The 16,641-nt window shown below is 44.4% G+C and overlaps 3 protein-coding genes and 3 non-coding genes across 7 annotated transcripts in view; 5 read left to right on the top strand and 1 right to left on the bottom strand.

The window, feature by feature from the left end:
- Window positions 1-9,333, top strand: part of LOC146708538 (E3 ubiquitin-protein ligase DTX4-like) — a 41,066-nt gene extending 31,733 nt beyond the window's left edge. For both annotated transcript variants that reach the window (XM_085460480.1, XM_085460481.1), the window contains exons 5-12: window positions 3,780-3,841; window positions 4,420-4,581; window positions 4,695-4,756; window positions 4,845-5,011; window positions 5,094-5,247; window positions 5,342-5,431; window positions 6,123-6,221; window positions 6,312-9,333. In XM_085460480.1, the coding sequence (XP_085316606.1) occupies window positions 3,780-3,841; window positions 4,420-4,581; window positions 4,695-4,756; window positions 4,845-5,011; window positions 5,094-5,247; window positions 5,342-5,431; window positions 6,123-6,221; window positions 6,312-6,443 (928 nt within the window). In that variant the 3' untranslated portion in view covers window positions 6,444-9,333. The remainder of the gene's footprint in view (window positions 1-3,779; window positions 3,842-4,419; window positions 4,582-4,694; window positions 4,757-4,844; window positions 5,012-5,093; window positions 5,248-5,341; window positions 5,432-6,122; window positions 6,222-6,311) is intronic.
- On the top strand, window positions 1,922-2,009 carry trnay-gua (transfer RNA tyrosine (anticodon GUA)). Its single transcript is given in 2 exon segments — window positions 1,922-1,958; window positions 1,974-2,009. It is a non-coding gene; the product is annotated as a tRNA-Tyr (tRNA).
- A 377-nt stretch (window positions 9,334-9,710) lies between the features above and the next one.
- Window positions 9,711-9,798, top strand: trnay-gua (transfer RNA tyrosine (anticodon GUA)). The gene is given in 2 exon segments: window positions 9,711-9,747; window positions 9,763-9,798. It is a non-coding gene; the product is annotated as a tRNA-Tyr (tRNA).
- Window positions 9,799-9,982: 184 nt separating this feature from the next.
- Window positions 9,983-10,054, bottom strand: trnae-cuc (transfer RNA glutamic acid (anticodon CUC)). The gene has a single exon. It is a non-coding gene; the product is annotated as a tRNA-Glu (tRNA).
- Window positions 10,055-10,877: 823 nt separating this feature from the next.
- On the top strand, window positions 10,878-12,183 carry LOC146708535 (small integral membrane protein 26-like). The gene is made up of 2 exons (XM_085460970.1): window positions 10,878-11,088; window positions 11,600-12,183. Exons 1-2 carry the CDS (start codon window positions 10,965-10,967, stop codon window positions 11,770-11,772), a joined length of 297 nt encoding a protein of 98 aa, XP_085317096.1. The 5' UTR covers window positions 10,878-10,964; the 3' UTR covers window positions 11,773-12,183.
- Window positions 12,184-13,329: 1,146 nt separating this feature from the next.
- Window positions 13,330-16,250, top strand: LOC146708534 (E3 ubiquitin-protein ligase TRIM21-like). The gene is made up of 2 exons (XM_085460969.1): window positions 13,330-13,532; window positions 14,341-16,250. The coding sequence occupies exon 2, from the start codon at window positions 14,350-14,352 to the stop codon at window positions 15,652-15,654; it is 1,305 nt and encodes a 434-aa protein (XP_085317095.1). The 5' UTR covers window positions 13,330-13,532; window positions 14,341-14,349; the 3' UTR covers window positions 15,655-16,250.
- Window positions 16,251-16,641: the final 391 nt, after the last annotated feature.

Here is a 16,641-nt window from a genome sequence, read left to right as displayed (position 1 = left end):
TGCTAACACAGCAGCTTATTAAATATTAATAGATCCCGTGAGAAGCAACCAGCGATTAGCGCCCGCGTGTGTGTGTGTGAGATTCCTGCCGTCGTTGTCACTCGCCGACTTGATCCGGTGCAGATCCAACATGGTGTCGGTGTTTCCCCTCTGTCATCAGCGAGCGCGCTGCTACTCGCGTGTTGTCATAAATAAATCTTTAAGAGCTTAAACGACTTTGAGTGCACACGACAGCAGAGCGCTCATTTGACACGCTGAGCTCGTTAACGCAGATGGAAATATGACGAGATTACGACGTGATAGTCGTCCTGCTACACACAGCAGTTGGATTATTGTTAAAATAGACCTTTCATGTGAACTGATGTGATTCAGTTGTTGGTCCTCAAAATGCACTGATGGATTCTGCTGGAGGAGGATGAGGGATGGGCATTGCGAGGATTTATCAGTACCAGTATAACTCGACACTGATTCTTCTTGTATATTGAAATAACGTAACTGAATAAAATGGATCGGATGTCTGATCCAGCTCATTGCATCACCATTGATTATGCTGTCCACGTTCTTATGAGACACTGGGAAGTTCACCGGTGATATTTTACTCATCTCAGCCTCATAATCAGCAGGTGTGACACATTTTTGCACGCTGAACACCACCACACTCTGCACTGGATAAATCCAGCCTGTGAAAATATGATCCTGCGTGTAAAAATGGCTGTAATTCTTACACAGTAAATGCAAGACTTTTGTTAAACTCTTTGAGTTAAAGCTCAAGTTTGGACTTTGAACACATCTTGATTGTTTAATTTAAAATCTTCTGTGTTGATTTTCTTTGTTGGCACATTGTCCAAAAGTTTATGGGCTGTCAGAGCTGACGGCTGCTGCCTCGGGCTGTAATGATGTGTACAGGGATGTGGGTGCACTACGTGCCTCATACCGCCTTAAATAAGTTAATACATGAAGTGAGTGGAGGGCTGACTGCACGCTAAGCAGGATTGATCCGTTTATCGTTAAGGCAAAGAGTCTGTTTGTGTCAGTGCGTTATCCTGCTTTAAAAAACAACAGCCGTCTGTTTTAAGCTTGAGAAAGTTAAACCTGTCCTAAAGCTTTTTAAAAACCAAATCAAAGTCTCGGGGATTTTCCTTTGGGCACCAAATTATTCATATGCGGGGAAAACGATAAATCTCATCTGGTACTTCTTACAAAACAAAATTTCTTTGTATCAAAATCAGTAGAAAAAAATTAAAACTTGAGCTGTTTGAGTGAATATTGGTATCATTTTAAAAAACGGTGACTCTGTAATACTTTAATCAACAACAGATTAGAACAGAATCGTCATAGTCGGGTTTTCATTCATCCATTTTTATTCCCGTGCTTCTATTTCAAACTAAATGTGGTTTGTAGGAATTAAAATTTGTTGTGTGGAAACACTGAAAAATCAAAGCGTGTGTCTAATAAATCTGCTCCTCTCTGTCTGTTTAAAAACACAGAAACTGTATGTCCCGCTAGGCGAAGCGGATCCACGTGTTTGTGGTAGGAGAAATAACACGACTGCACACAAGCAGCTTCGGTCATCGTGTGTGAGAGCTGAAGGCAGAAAGTGTGTTCAGTGTTGTGTTATTCGTGTTTGGAGGTTCTTGGTATTCGAGTGCGTATGTTTACTCTTCTTCTCCTCACACCTTCTGTTTATCTGCTTATAAGCGTGAACAAACACCTCTCACACACTTCCTGATGCACACAGATAGCAGTGAGTCACTCGCTCGTGCGTGGTCATGCGTCGCTGAGTGAGGTAGGTGAAAGCTGCTTAGTGGCCTGTTAAAGCTTAACCAGCAACAGGAAACAGCAGATCATCGCTGCCGTCTCTCAGGCCTGTCGCACGTACCCTGTTTGCATTTGTGTCGTGGCAGGGGGAGCTGAGCCAGCCCCTTCGATAGCTCAGTTGGTAGAGCGGAGGACTGTAGAGGCTGATCACAGTGATCCTTAGGTCGCTGGTTCGAATCCGGCTCGAAGGAGGTGCTCTGTTTTCTCTCCTGTAGAGGACAGAGCTGGGACACAACACTGGATTTTGAGTGTTTGCTCAGTGTGTGTAAAACATGGAAGTCACTACCGGTTTGTTATTCTGCGTTCCAGATACCTCAGAAACTCGGATGTCAGAAGCACGTTCAAGGAAAAGTGTTATTTAGAGAGTCAAAAATACACAACAGTGAGAGTACAGAATAAAGCTTACTGTTCAGTGCTGCCATCGTGGAGCATCTCCTCCAACTGTCTGAGTTGCTCCGCCAAAAACTTAAGGAACGCATTGTTAAGCCCAGTCTATCAGCTGTGTGGTCATCAAGCTGGAAAAACAGAAGAAAGACGGATGATGGATGGCTTAAAATGAAACGCAACTAATGAAAGCAACATAAAAAATGACGTTATTCTTTATTTTACTCGTCTTTTATGTCATCAGAAGAGTGAAAGAAGTCAGTGTGGTAGAACGTGACCTAAGCGGCTGAAGAATGGCAGGAGACAGAAGCTGTCCATTTATTCACCATTTTATGACCAAACAATATTTACAAAAAAATAAATAAGAAACTCAACTCCATAGCTAACTCAGTTCGAATAAACATAACTGAAGTTAAATCAGGTCAAACTGCACACAGCTACACTGACCTGGTCATCCCCCCAAACACCTGCTTTCATCTGCTTAAATAGTCCACTCAGCCCTGGACTAATCCATTAGGTATGTAAGGCAAACATTTCTATACTCAAACCTGTACAGCTACTCTTTCCAAGCAATCAAACTCTGCAGTGTGTAGTCGATACATATTACAACAAATCCATTTCTCTATAAACACTCTGAAATCAGCTTTATCAAATAACACTCGGTCTCTTCTTGTGACCTTGTGACCCCTTCCTGATTAACCAGGAAGCTATAAATACAGGAAGTGAAAGTACATTTCCTCCTTTTGCTCCTGGAACAGAGGTGGGTAAGGTGAGTTCAAACTAAACCGTTTAACAGTTGAAATAAACAACCTGTTAACTTACCAAACTTGTCAGATTTAAACCAGGATGTTATGTTACATAATCTGTAAAAGTGCAAAACATAAACAAACCCGGGATAGTACATGTAGATATGAGAGTTACAGATTTCAAAATGGGCTGTGGTCGTTTTAAATCTGGTGATTGAATGTTAAAACAAGCTTGTTGAGCGATCTGCAGGGTGTAAATATCAGAATAATAAAAGTAACAGTCTGTTAACATAATAAGACTTCCTGGACAGTCTGTTGTAAGCTGTAGTATTTTCAGTTTTCACCTGACCTGAGGCTTCAGTGTGAAACAAAAACAGAAAAAACATTGATTATTAGAAAGAAATTCACTGGTGTGAGTCAGTCAGTGTGTGTCTCTGCAAGGTGGTGATGACGATGGGCTTCGTGACGAGGCAGGTAATCCCAGCAAGCAGCTGTGTGACGTCCATCTCTTTGAGCTCAGTGAGCAGATGGAAACTCCGAGGATTAGCTCTCATAAACACACACACACACCCGGCAGTCCTGCACACACTCCTCCAAACAAAACGGTGCACAGAGGAAGAAGACGCGTACGTGACACATCGAGGAGATAAAAATAACGAGTGAATTTCTTCTTTATTTGGTTCCATTTCTGTCTCTCTGCGCGTTTACCTGTGTGAAAATGACAGTCATCAGTTTTTCTTAGTGAGTATTGAGGTTTAGTGTGTGATCTGAGCGCCTGTGAGGAAGCGTGGAAACACATCGGGCTAAATGGTTTGTCTTCTTCTCCTGCAGCGTGCCCACCGTCCCGGTGAAGAACCTCAACGGATCCAGTCCTGTTCACCCTGCACTGGCCGGTAAGAATTATCCAAGACATTCAAATATCTCAATACAGCTACACGAGGGAAACCAAATAACTGGCCGTTTATTGCAATATAAACGGGATCCACGACTTTGAACAGTCTGCTGTTACCAGTAACATCATTAGCACATAAGTAGGTCAGGATCTGATGGCAGGTGTCCTTCTGTACAGTCTGCCGGTCACCTTTTCATAATTCCTGTGCTCCACCACCAGATTTTTCCATGGCTGACTATCTAATTTTTATAAATATTTGAGTATATCTCTTCCTCCCCTCACCCCAACCGGTCGCAGCAGATGGCCCCGCCCCTCCCTGAGCCTGGTTCTTCCTGTTAAAAGGAAGTTTTTCCTTCCCACTGTGCTTGCTCATAGGGGGGTCATATGATTGTTGGGTTTTTCTGTGTATGTAATGTTGCAGGGTCTACCTTACAATCTAAATGCACCTTGAGGCGACTGTTGTTGTGATTTGGCGCTGTATAAATAAAATTGAATTGAATATAAACAACTTTAGCGTTAGTAAGAATGCAGAAACCACAGCGCTCTTCTCACAGACTGTTTCTTTCGGTTGTGTTTCAGGGATCACGGGAATCCTGATGAGTGCTGCCGCTCTGCCCGTGTGTTTGACCAGGCCTCCGAAGCTCGTGCTTCACCCTCCGCCTGTTAGCAAGAGCGACGTCAAGCCGGTGCCCGGCTTCGGCCACTGCTGCAGGAAGACCACCAAGAAACAGGCTCGCAAAGGTACGCGTGGTGATCTCTCCATTTTGACCTCTCAGCTTTCACAGTTGTAGAGATGTTGAACCATCAGCCGCAGGTTTCATCCCGTCGTCTCCCGTCCTTCTCTCTGTACGCAGGTAAAACTCCAGAGGAGGTGGTGAAGAAGTACCTGCAAAAAGTAAAAAGTCCACCAGAGGAGGTGAGACCTCAGTTTTTTATCATGAAATTCCATACCATGTGCAGAGATAAAGGGGAATGAGCCTTTCCTCTGTCTGAATATTTTCCAGGACTGCACCATCTGCATGGAGCCACTGGGGGGCCCGTCTGGATACAAGGGTCCAGGGGTGGGGCCTGTGTCCAGGGCGGAGTCAGTTGGACGGCTGGCACAGTGCGGGCACCAGTACCACTTCCAGTGTCTGGTGGCCATGTATAATAACGGCAACAAGGACGGCAGGTTAGAACCAGACCACGCTCCTCATCCTCTCAGGTTTTAGGAAAGTCCTTCGTTTAATGGATCTGCTTCCTCCTCTCTTCAGTCTCCAGTGTCCCACCTGTAAAACCATCTACGGCGTGAAGACTGGAAACCAGCCGGCAGGGAAGATGGAATACCATGTCATCCCACACTCTTTACCGGGCCACCCCGACTGCAAAACCATACGCATCATCTACAACATCCCACCAGGCATTCAGGTACCTCCAACACTTCAAACACCTGGACCAGCGGCCCTGTTTGGCCCTCACAGGTGGCGTTTGACACCCTCTAACGTTGCTCCTCTCCTTTCAGGGACCAGAGCACCCGAATCCAGGGAAGCCCTTCACTGCCAGAGGCTTTCCCCGACACTGCTACCTCCCAGACAGCGAGAAAGGACGCAAGGTAACCACCAACAGACATCCATTCGTCCTGCTGTCAGATTTGTTTAGTGTTAGATGGTTTCGGTTTGGGTCGCCCAGTTTTGGAGATGTCTGCTGTAGAGATGGACACCTCACTTCAGTATAATTAAGCTCAAAGTAGAATGGGAGGCGGAGACTTCTGCTACCAGGCTCCTCTCCCGAGGTACCACCTCTGTCTGGGTGACCCCTTTGTTGTCCTGCTAAATGCTCAAGCTGATGGGGGACTTCCCATGATGCACTGGGTATTTCAATTGGTTAGTTTATGGCCTGGTAAATGGCCTGCATTTGTATAGCGCTTTTCTAGTCCCTAAGGACCCCAAAGCGCTTTACACTACATTCAGTCATTCACCCATTCACACACACATTCACACACTGGCGATAGCAAGCTACATTGTAGCCACAGCTGCCCTGGGGCGCACTGACAGAGGCGAGGCTGCCGGACACAGGCGCCACCGGGCCCTCTGACCACCACCACTGGTGGTGGTCAGAGGGTTTAGTCCGTTACTTCCTCCCCACTTTACCAAGGTCTTGTCACTGTGGGGGCTATCTTATTGGTTTTCTCTCTCTGATACCTCACAGTGTACAGTGCCTATAACCAGTCTGCAGTCAGCGGGGAAAATATGGATGTTTGATTTTAGGCTGGGCTGAATCTCTAATTTTTTTTCGCCTCTCAGGTACTCAGACTGCTCCTGGTAGCGTGGGACCGCAGGTTGATCTTCTCAGTGGGTACTTCAAGCACTACGGGAGAGTCGGACACCGTCATCTGGAACGAGGTAACTTCAGACCTAAGAGTGAATCGGATTGGTTGTTAGTTTGTGATGTAAAGACTGACACGTTCTCCCGTCGCTTCCCTTCATTTTAAGGTCCATCATAAGACGGAGTTCGGCTCCAACCTGACGGGCCACGGCTTCCCCGACCCCGGACACCTCGACAACGTCCTGGAAGAGCTGCGAGCTCAGGGCATCACGGAGGACGACGCACTGATGGAGAAGTGAGAGGGCAACGCGAGAGGAGGAGACGGAGGGTGGAAGGGAAGAGGAGGCGGCTGAACCATGAAAATAATAGGAGGAGGAGGAGGAGACAGAATCTCTCTGCCAGCAGTTAGCAGGGGGCGCAGGGCGATTTGGGGTAACGGGGGATGCTGAATTTGTTTAGTCACATCAACCGCAGTGAGTGGAAGTTTGAAGAAGCAGCAGCAGCTCTAGAAAAGCCAGAGTGACGAGGAGGAAGAGGTGGATTTAGGTACTAAACGACAGCGGTCAGAGTGAATCCGTACTAATAATAAAAATAAGTTTACTTTACTGGGAAAGAGTCAAAAAAGAAGGAAAAAAAGTTAGAGCAGTTCAATAAAAACTGGGAGAGGAAGGACAAAGAGAGGAAGACTACGGAGCAGCTTGGGGCTGTAAGGACAGAGGGAGGAGGGGCAGCAGGAAGAACGAGGGATGGTGCACGGACGTAGCGTAGGATAGGAGTAGAGTAACACTAACTTTTCGGAGAGGAGGAGAGGCTGAGTGCTGCCTTTGTTCAAACCACCTGCTCGCCTGCGGTTGAAGTGCAGTGCTGCGGCGCCCCCTGGCGGGTTTTCTTTTGAACTACATGTCAGTCTGCAGGCTGAGTTATCCACTTTATTTCCTCATTGTTACTATAGTCCTCCTCATTTAGTTATTCCATATTTTACCTCTTAACCTGATGGTTTTACACGAGCTCAGCTCTGTGTGATCATGTGTGTGTGAAATGACTAAAGACCAAACCGACCCCCGCTCACCTGCTGGGCGCCTTCGGAGTCTTACTATCGAGCCACTGTGGTACGAGTTAACCTTAGACACAGGTACCATTTTCTTTATTTCATTCTTTTGTTCCTGACAGATCAGAGTTTCACTGGATGCAGTTTTTCTCTCTATGAAGCGTTTCATTAGAGCTGTGATGAACGTCTCGGGTAGCGGTTAAAGAGGAGGGAGACACGAGCGTGAGGATGGGATCAGATTGGGCAGGAGGTCTGAAGGTCAGGAGATCTGCTGAGTGACAAAAAAGGGCTGTTGCACGCTTTTTTAAAAAGCAAAACAATAAAAACAATATCAAATTTATGGTGTTGTAGGGCTTCGTTATCTCTGGGCTTTGGCCAGCAGTGACCTTCTCACACTAGACCTGTTTGCAGCTGAGCATGAAGCAGACAGATGAGAATTAGTACCTTCAAAAACAGGCTAATCTGAGGGTGAAGGTTAATCTGTAGATCTGCCGGTCAAACGTTCCTGTGGCCCTGAGATGCAGGTAGGGACCGAAGGGATAAGATTGAGGACACAAGGAGCAGAAATGAGACTCCTCCACAAACGTATCTGAGGAGCTCATCATGCAGAAGGAGCTCAGCTGAGGTGTTTTAGGCAGGTCCACAAAGGAAGAGGCCCTGGACACGCTCGAGAGATTATGCCTCTGAGCTGGTTCTAACGCTGTGGTGTTGGAGGAGGCTGCTGATAGAAAACAGATGGAATCTCCTCATCTCTGAAACATCTGCATTTATAGAGTCGCCAGTCGAATCTGATTAAAAACTGCTTCAAAGGTTTGACCACTTAAAAGCTTTTTAGCCCACAAACATTAAACATTATAAACATCTCTGGCTCCTCCCATGAGAACAGAAACCACACTAGGTCTTCATCTTTGCTGCGCCCGCCCACCACCACACAGCTCAAACTGACTTCTGATTGGCTCTTTGGGGGGGGGGTTCAAACGCTGTGAGATGGGCCGGAATAAATGGCATTCTGGGGAACTGTAGAAAAACATTGCAAATTTCATGGTTTAAAATTTTCTTCTTCTTCGGGAAATGTTCTCAATAGCTGTCAAATAAACAGCTAGTGAAATGATTCCTGAGTATTAGGGCCGTCACAGCACCACTATCCAGTTTAGGGCAGCCTCCTGAAAACATCACCGTCATCCGACACGACCACCGGCTTCTTCTACGCCCATGGACGTTTGTGCTGGCCTTTAGCCACACCCACACTGTTATCGTTTGAAAACCAATCGTAAATCCTTAACGGACCAATCAGCACACATTAGCACCAGGATTGATTCATTTGAGTACATCTCTTCCTAGGATTCATTTAAGAAAGCGTGCTCCCACCCTGTCTCTCCACTTGTCTCCACGACTGAAAACATTTTGCCCAGTCTCTGAGTTGGGTCTCTAAATGACCTCTTATCTCGACGTCTGTGTACTGTGTATGCCACAAACATTCTCCCGTTTTAAGCTTTTATTTTGGTGAATACGACAATGGTACTTCCTTCACTTCTTTATTACATTTTTTTTAATGGTATTTAGGTACACCTTTGCTTTTTAATAGCATATTTCTTGACACTATTATAGATTAAATTGCCTTTTCATTCTTTTGTACATTTATGTTGTATTGAATATGCTCCTTTTTTTTTTGTTTTGATTTTTTTTATGTCATAACGTGTTTACAAAGACAGTATTATTAAATATGTCTTTTTTCCTCCCCCCCTGTCAGTGTACAGAAGCTGATTTGCATCATCTTTTCTTTTGGAAAAGGAATTTGATGGTAGACTTTTATCTGAGTGTGACATGTAATGAATTTGAATAGAGAGTCAGACACCTTGTACACTTGCTGTTCTGTGAGGTTTCTACATATCAGCTGTCCTGCTGCTGTTCTGCAGACATTTGAAGGTTTCACAGCAGATATTTGTAGATGGGATCGTCCAGCCGCAAATAAAATATCTGAAAATGTTATTAAAAAAATCACAACTTCCTCTTATGTTGATGCAGTTTCAGCTCTTTGGCTCAAACACTGCACAGCGACTGAGGAGAATGCTGATTTTGTATGATCAATTAGGTCTTAAATTGTCTTTTTATTAATAAAAGAATGCTTTGAAACAAACAAAGTTTCATTTCTGTTTGTCTTGTCTGGCTCATCCGGATCCGGACCTGAAGTGTGCACTGTCTGAGGCCGTTTGAACACTTTGAAATGTAGGTTTTTCTTTTTATCCATGAAGGTGGGAGGTTTGATGCTGGGTGTTAGTATGGGATAGGGAGAAAGGGACGGGAGAGCGTCACAGACATGACAAGGAAAGTGTAAGTATTTCCAGAGTAACTGCTGGAGTGTGAATGACTACTACAAGAGAAAAAGAAAGAAAGACTGAAACTTCATTATTGTGTTGGTCAGATCTTTAGTGGCTGCAATGAAGGACATAAACTAGAAAAACAGATCCCAGTGCATGTTTTGATCAAAACAGCTGTGACGCTGCTCGGTCCACATCCCCCTTCGATAGCTCAGTTGGTAGAGCGGAGGACTGTAGAGGCTGATCACAGTGATCCTTAGGTCGCTGGTTCGAATCCGGCTCGAAGGAGAGGTTTCTTTTCACAAAAACTTTGGCCAAGATCTCTGTGTTTATAACGCGGACTTACTAAATGAAACGCGATTATTTTTGCACGTAACAGTTTTGGCGTATACCTCACGTGACCTAACAGGTGTGTCCACGTGAAATTGAATCGCTTGCGTAAAACATGAATTATGCTCAAACAAAACACGTGTTCCCTGACCGGGAATCGAACCCGGGCCGCGGCGGTGAGAGCGCCGAATCCTAACCACTAGACCACCAGGGAGTGATACACATCAACCCTGTGTATGACGATGAAAAGTCTGTAAAGGTGATCTCAGCCAATGATATAATTTGTTGTTCTTTAGCCTGGTTCTGCTAACATTTCTTCCTGTTAAAAGGGAGTTCTTCCTTGCCACTGTCACCAAAGTGCCTGTTCATGGAGGTTCATATGATTTTTCAGGGTTTTCTTCATTTTCTTCGTATCATTGTAGGATTTTTACCTCACAATATAAAACACCTTGAGGCAACTGTTGTTGTGATTCTTACCTTACCAGCTGTAAGTAAAATTGAATTGAATTGAAGAACTAAACAAAAAAACAAACAAAACAAATTAAAGTGAAATAATTATATAATTCCGTAATTAAGCTATAACATACATTTTCAAGATGTTTTTTTTCATCCTCTGTTATGTCCATACTCTTCTTCTTCATCAACCAGATCTCAGGACTTGAGATGAAACCGAGTGGTGTGTCCACTGGGGGACAATGAGTTAAATAGGAGAATTACCAGACCAGCTTCTTTTAAGGTCTGCTTAAGTCCATCCATTCTGCAGTTTGTGTGAAGGCCTGTTCTCCCAGTGCCAGTGTAAAACTGATTTGATTTGAACAGAGCTTAAATATGTTTTTCAACCCCGTCAGTTTCGTGGGGATATCCTGCACTTATAAAGTTACACATGCTGAAAAATGGTGTGAGTCTATGAACTGTGAGCGATTTTATCTCGGAACCCTGTGACATAAATAATCAACAATTTCTAGATTTTAATGATAAAATTAAAAAAATAATGGAAAAAAAACACGCGACCGGTTATTTTTTAGTACTTCCGGGGTGACTGTCATGGCGGCGCCCATAACGCTCTAGCGAAAGGAATCTAAACACGTTCATGAAATAATAAAGCGCTGTGGAGCGAAGCAGCCATGAAGTTCAAAGATCTGCTGAAGTGGAACGCCAGAGTATCCGCCGTGTACGCGATTGGTATTTGGACCATGGTCGGCTCGTACGCTTACCTGAAATACACAGGTCGCTGCGAGGTCGCGCCAGGTGAGCGACGTGAACTGTGAAATTCACACATGCGCAAACAATATTCTCAAACTGAAGTACGCCGAATTATTTAACAGCCTCTTTTTGATGAGTGTCATCGGGTATGCTGACAGATGTTACTCATTTAATGTGAAGAAACTGAAGAAATATTAAAATGAGATGAATCTAAGAGGAGCTCTGAGACGTGCCCCTTTCTTCCTGCAAATGCATGCAATAAGTTACACTGGAGGCTGCGTATCCAGCTTACATACACTGGATACGCAGCTTACATCACGTTCTGCTGGTTGGTGAGAGAGGAAGGAACCACAAACAGGACAAAACAGAGGTTACTGACCTGCAGCTGTGGCGTATAAAGAAACAGATTCTCTCTCTAGTCTGAAATAACAAATTTCATTTACTTTCAATATCAGCTGATCCAGTTTGTTTGCACAGTGCTACCCTTTATTGCTGACACATATATTCATAGAAGTAACTGATAATGAATGTTTATGATTGCCCTCCTCTTACTCAGTGAAAAAAGAAGAAGTGGAAGAGCCGCAGGATCCAAACCAGGAGGTCTACAAGACGGCACACGCCAAAACTGTCATCACCTATAAGAAAGACTTTGTCCCGTACACCACAAGGATCTATAATCTCATCTCATCCTTCAGCAGCGATCGAGGGGCTGGAGACGACAACAAATGAACCTCTCCAGTTAATATTTATGTATTTCTGTGAGGACATTATAATGTTTTTGTTTTTTAAGGAAACTCCAGCTGCGTGTCCACCTGTCCTGCTCTGATGGCCTCAGCCAGCTTTTAGTATCAAACTGTAAGCAGTATTCAGTACTGTTCTGTAATTCAGATGCTCGTGGTGTGTAAATAAACCCTCAAAATGCAGAAATCTGTTTCAGTAGAAAGATTAAAGGTTCATCTGTGATTCATGTTATAGGTTGGAACAGGATTTGGGGCCTAGTGATGTTTAATCCTGGATTTTCAGTGTGACAGAGGTCGTTTACTTTTTACCTTATGTTTGACGAGTGATGTCAACAGTTGTGAAGTCACCACCAGCTGACCAGTCAGTTCTCTGGAAAATAAAACCACGACTCCAAGAAGATCCTTCAGACCACAGAGCTCAGATTATAATAAGATGTAAAGTTTTTCAACAGCATTTAAAGTCTTGGTCTTTCCATGATAAGCATCAATAAGAAATACGCACTGGAGCCTTGGTCTACACCACAGGCCAGCAAGACAGTTTTCGGCCACCTGGGATACCGAGTGGCTGAAAACAAAGAGGGAAGAGAAACTCCACAGATGCACGTGAAATGTGACTGAACTGTTTAGTGAGCAGGTTATGTTGTTCTCACTGTTTATTAAGATGAATGAAGTCTGTCTAAAGCAGTAATGTTGATTTTGAATCAATACAAGCCATCTGTTTTAAGGCCGCCTTCATGAGAGCTGAAGGCAGATCTGCCACTTCTCTTACCTGCTGGTGTCACTGGTATCTGCTGTACATGAGGCTGGGAGTGCAGGTGGAGGTGAAACGAGTCACCAACTGTCCAGGAAAACATAGACGAGTCAAGGACTGAAGATACAAGACACAGCAGTATTTGCATCTGATTGATCAGCTTTATGGGAGAAGGAGAAGATCCAGAAAGTGACTGGTGACATTTAAACTGTTATAAATGATTTGTTGGTCTATAATCTATCAGATACATCTGTCATGAATGGCATCAAGCTATTTGGGGCCAGAAAGTACATTCCTATCAAAAGATGGACATGGCGATCTGTTTTTGGCAAAGTGAATTCTTATATCCTTTATTTATACAGGAAGAAGTGTCATAGACGTTAGATCTGCCCAAGAGGGAAGCAGAAATTGGGACAAACATAACATCACAGTAATATAAAGATATTTTAAGCGTCCAAAAGGGAACTCTATTGATTACAATGAATGTACAATAAGACAATAAGTCCTGCGAGCTACAGGTCATTTCTTTATTCTGTTTATAACACCGTAATAAATCATGATAACTACAGTCTATTTGCCAATGTTAGCAAGGGTATGAGGCGTAAAAATAAACATCGAAAACTGCTTTTTGGCACAACACTGGAGAGGAGGACACCTGGTGGTAGATCCGAGGGCTCCACAGGTGAGGTGGAGTTAAAGTCACTGCCCTCTGTGAGCTGTTCCTGGGCTGCAGGTCAAGAGGAGTAAAGACCATCTGCCTCTATACGTTTTTTTATTTAGCCGACACACCCGCTGGTCTGTACACGTCATTTCCTCAAGCTGTTTACCCTCTCAGGTGTGGGTGGAGCTAAACAGCTCACACAGGAAGTGTGTCCAGTCCACTCAAACACTGATGCGCTTTCGGTTTGCGGCATCTGTGCAGCTGATCGAAGACGGCTTTGTTTGTGTCTGCAAACAAATATTAATCGGATTTCTTCGGGAGTTTCCGCCCAGCTTTGGTGAGTCGAGCTGAAAACTCTTAACGCAAACATGAAAATTCAGTTTAGGAAGTTTCAGGGGAGAAGGGGATGTTTGGTGAAAGGTTCCAGGTGTTTGCGCTTCTGTTCTGAGGCTCTGCGTGCAAAGCGCCACGTGATTCACGCATCAGTAAACGGCTTTGTGATCTTAAACAGGAGCGTTTTAAAAGTTTCATTTCAGCCTGTTTGTTTTGGCTCCCTCCCCTTTGGCCAACCTCCAGAAATACTTTGTCCCCTCCATGAGCGCACGGATAAACTACGCGATCAAATATTTAAAACTTTATACCCCCGAAAACAAAGGCTTCTCTGGGGAATCTAAAACAATGCGATGTTTTCAGTTTTGGTTTATGTGTGGAAAGTACTAAAAAAAAAAAATGGAAACCTTAGAATCAGTTTCTGAGTCACGTGTCTGATGCTCTATGTTGTTTACATGCTAAAGTAGAAAAAACACCGATTTTGTCCTGTTGTTAACAGACTATTTTTAAAATGTGTTAATATTGAACCCACAAATGCATCAAAGGTGGACGAATAGCAAACCTGAACAACACCTGGCAGAAACTAAGGTAAAACAGTCCACCGTGGAATTTATCCATGACTTAAACTTATAATGGTGAAACAGCGCTGAGATGCTAATGTTGCACAGGTCAGGGAACAAACAGAGCAGAGACGGAAGAAAAGAAATTACAGCAGAACTCAACAGAGAGTTGAGGACAATACAAGAGCTCTGCTTCAGCTCACAGGACGTGTTATTCTGCACTGGGTAACCAGCGTCTTTCCTTTCTGTTCTCAGTGTCCAAACATGGCTGCTGCCGCCTGTCTGCAGACTGAAGATCAGTTTCTGTGCGCCATCTGTCTGGATGTGTTCACCGATCCGGTCAGCACGCCGTGTGGACACAACTTCTGCAAACACTGCATCACTGAACCCGTTGACGCCGACGTCCCGTTCCAGTGTCCCGCCTGCATGAAGATGTTCTACCCAAAGCCCGAGCTGCAGGTCAACACTCTGATCTCTGAGATGGTTGATACCTTCAGACGGGCAGAGCAACGGCCAGCCAGACAGGAAGAAGTTCTCCCTGGGTTAGGCTTAAAACCACTGCCGCTGCTTCTCTGTGTGGTGTTTCTTTCATTACTTTTGGACTGCATGAAATTCAATCATCCTCTGGAAGAAATGAGTAAAGGAGAGAAACTGGTGAAGATGGAGGCTGAAATCCAGCAGACGATCGAGGAGATGCGACTGAAGATTGAGGAGCTCAAACGCTCAGTGGAGCTCGGTAAAGAGGACGCAGACAGAGAGATGACAGATGGTGCTCGGGTCTTTGCTGCTCTGAAAGAGTATGTCGAGAAAGGTGAGGCCAAGCTCACGGAGGCCATCAGAGAGAAGCAGAGACAAACAGAGCTGCAGGCTGAAGGCTTCATCAGAAAGATGGAGCAGGACATCCGTGAGCTGAAGAAGAGGAAGACGGAGGTGGAGCTGCTCTCTGTGCTTAAGCTGGAGGAAACTGCAGAGATGAAGGAGAAACTACCCAAGATGCTCGCCATGGCCAAGCTGAGGAGGGCCCAGAGCTACGCAGTGGACGTGACACTCGATCCAGACACAGCAAATGCTTACCTCTTCCTGTCTGATGATGAGAAACAAGTACATGATACCTATAGGGAGAAAGCTCTTCCCTACAACTCAGAGAGATTTTTTTACAGTGCTGCTGTTTTAGGAAAACAGAGTTTCTCTTCAGGCAGATTTTATTTTGAGGTTCAGGTTGAAGGAAAGGGCGAGTGGACTTTGGGAGTGGCCAGAGAGTCGATCAACAGGAGGGAAGACATCACACCGAGACCTGCAGCCGGTTTCTGGACTGTAGGCCTGAGTAATGGAAATAAATACAAAGCTGGCCCTGATGTCGCTCTCTCTCTGCAGTCTGCTCCTAAGAAGGTGGGGGTGTTTGTGGATTATGAGGATGGCCTGGTCTCCTTTTATGACGTTGATACTGCAGCTCTGATCTACTCCTTTACTGGCTGCTCCTTCACTGAGAAACTCTACCCATACTTCAGTCCTGGACTGGAAAATGATGGTTGGAACTCTGCACCTCTGATCATCACCCCCGTCAATTAAAGAGGGCTCATTGTGCTTTCCTGTCTTTACTTTCATCAACAACAGGCGATTCTGATATTCACCTTCAATTGACAGACTTTGGCTATTTATACTAAACCTCACCAGCAAGATCCCAGGACCTCCATCACTCAGACTTGGAGGTGCTGACGCTCGTAGTGCCACGTTCATGTTGAACGTCACCCTCCTCACCTCGACTACACACTTGATTAGCACAAACACAATCTGAGACAAGGCATGACCCTGCCTGAGTCCAGATCAACCAGGCCCATGCCTTGGTCCAGGATCTTCCAATAACATGATGATGTGATTGCTATTAGAATTCCCAGCAGTCATGTGCCCACTGAGCTTCACCAGCTCAGCATCACCACTGGGTCCACCAGCACTGGATGAAAGGATGAATTTAGTACATTTACTCTAGTACTTCACTGAAGTAAAGTTTTAATGTACTTGTACTTTCTTTGAGTAATCCTCTGTATTTTGGGTGAAAATACTGTATTTTGTCCTCTGTGTGTGTAACCAGACCCTAACTGACTAAATGTCGGACAAGGTGTGTGTTTGTGTGTATTTTCCAACTTTCTTGCCACAATAAACAAAAAAGAAAAAGAAGTTTGACTTTGTGGTCTTTCATCATGGTCCCCTCATCGTGTAGTCATCTCTGTTTGGGTTACTGTCAGAAATCAGTGTTAGGTCATTAGCATCCACGTGTCAAAAACACTGGTATTTCTGGGGGTAAAACTTTAAAATGTTGTAAACTAAACTTCATCAATTTATTTTAAAGTTTTTATTTGGGGTTTTAAAACCTGCTCATGTATTCTGCTGTATTATTATTGATAAATCAAAACGGCAGCATAAGAAGGAATTAAAATAATATCCAACTGCAACATTAAGTTAATCCCATACAGCTGATCCAATAAAGGAATTCTTTACTTTAGGCCCTTTAAGACTTTAAAACTTTTGTTCTGGCTCTTACTTTACAAGCTTTATGAC

The sequence above is a fragment of the Copadichromis virginalis genome, linkage group LG6 (assembly GCF_057382275.1).
Source record: "Copadichromis virginalis isolate Kocher_CV1m ecotype Utaka linkage group LG6, C_Virginalis_male_GT1.1, whole genome shotgun sequence".
Taxonomy (NCBI): domain Eukaryota; kingdom Metazoa; phylum Chordata; class Actinopteri; order Cichliformes; family Cichlidae; genus Copadichromis; species Copadichromis virginalis.
Note: the sequence above shows the minus strand (reverse complement) of the source record. Positions and strands in the feature narration are given on the sequence as shown.

Excerpts from the sequence above, each read along its gene's own strand:
- LOC146708535 (XM_085460970.1), top strand. The coding sequence starts at position 10,965 with ATGAAGTTCAAAGATCTGCTGAAGTGGAACGCCAGAGTATCCGCCGTG. Across the intron at positions 11,089-11,599 it reads TCGCTGCGAGGTCGCGCCAG|TGAAAAAAGAAGAAGTGGAA; the intron begins GTGAGCGACGTG and ends CCTCTTACTCAG.
- LOC146708534 (XM_085460969.1), top strand. The coding sequence starts at position 14,350 with ATGGCTGCTGCCGCCTGTCTGCAGACTGAAGATCAGTTTCTGTGCGCC.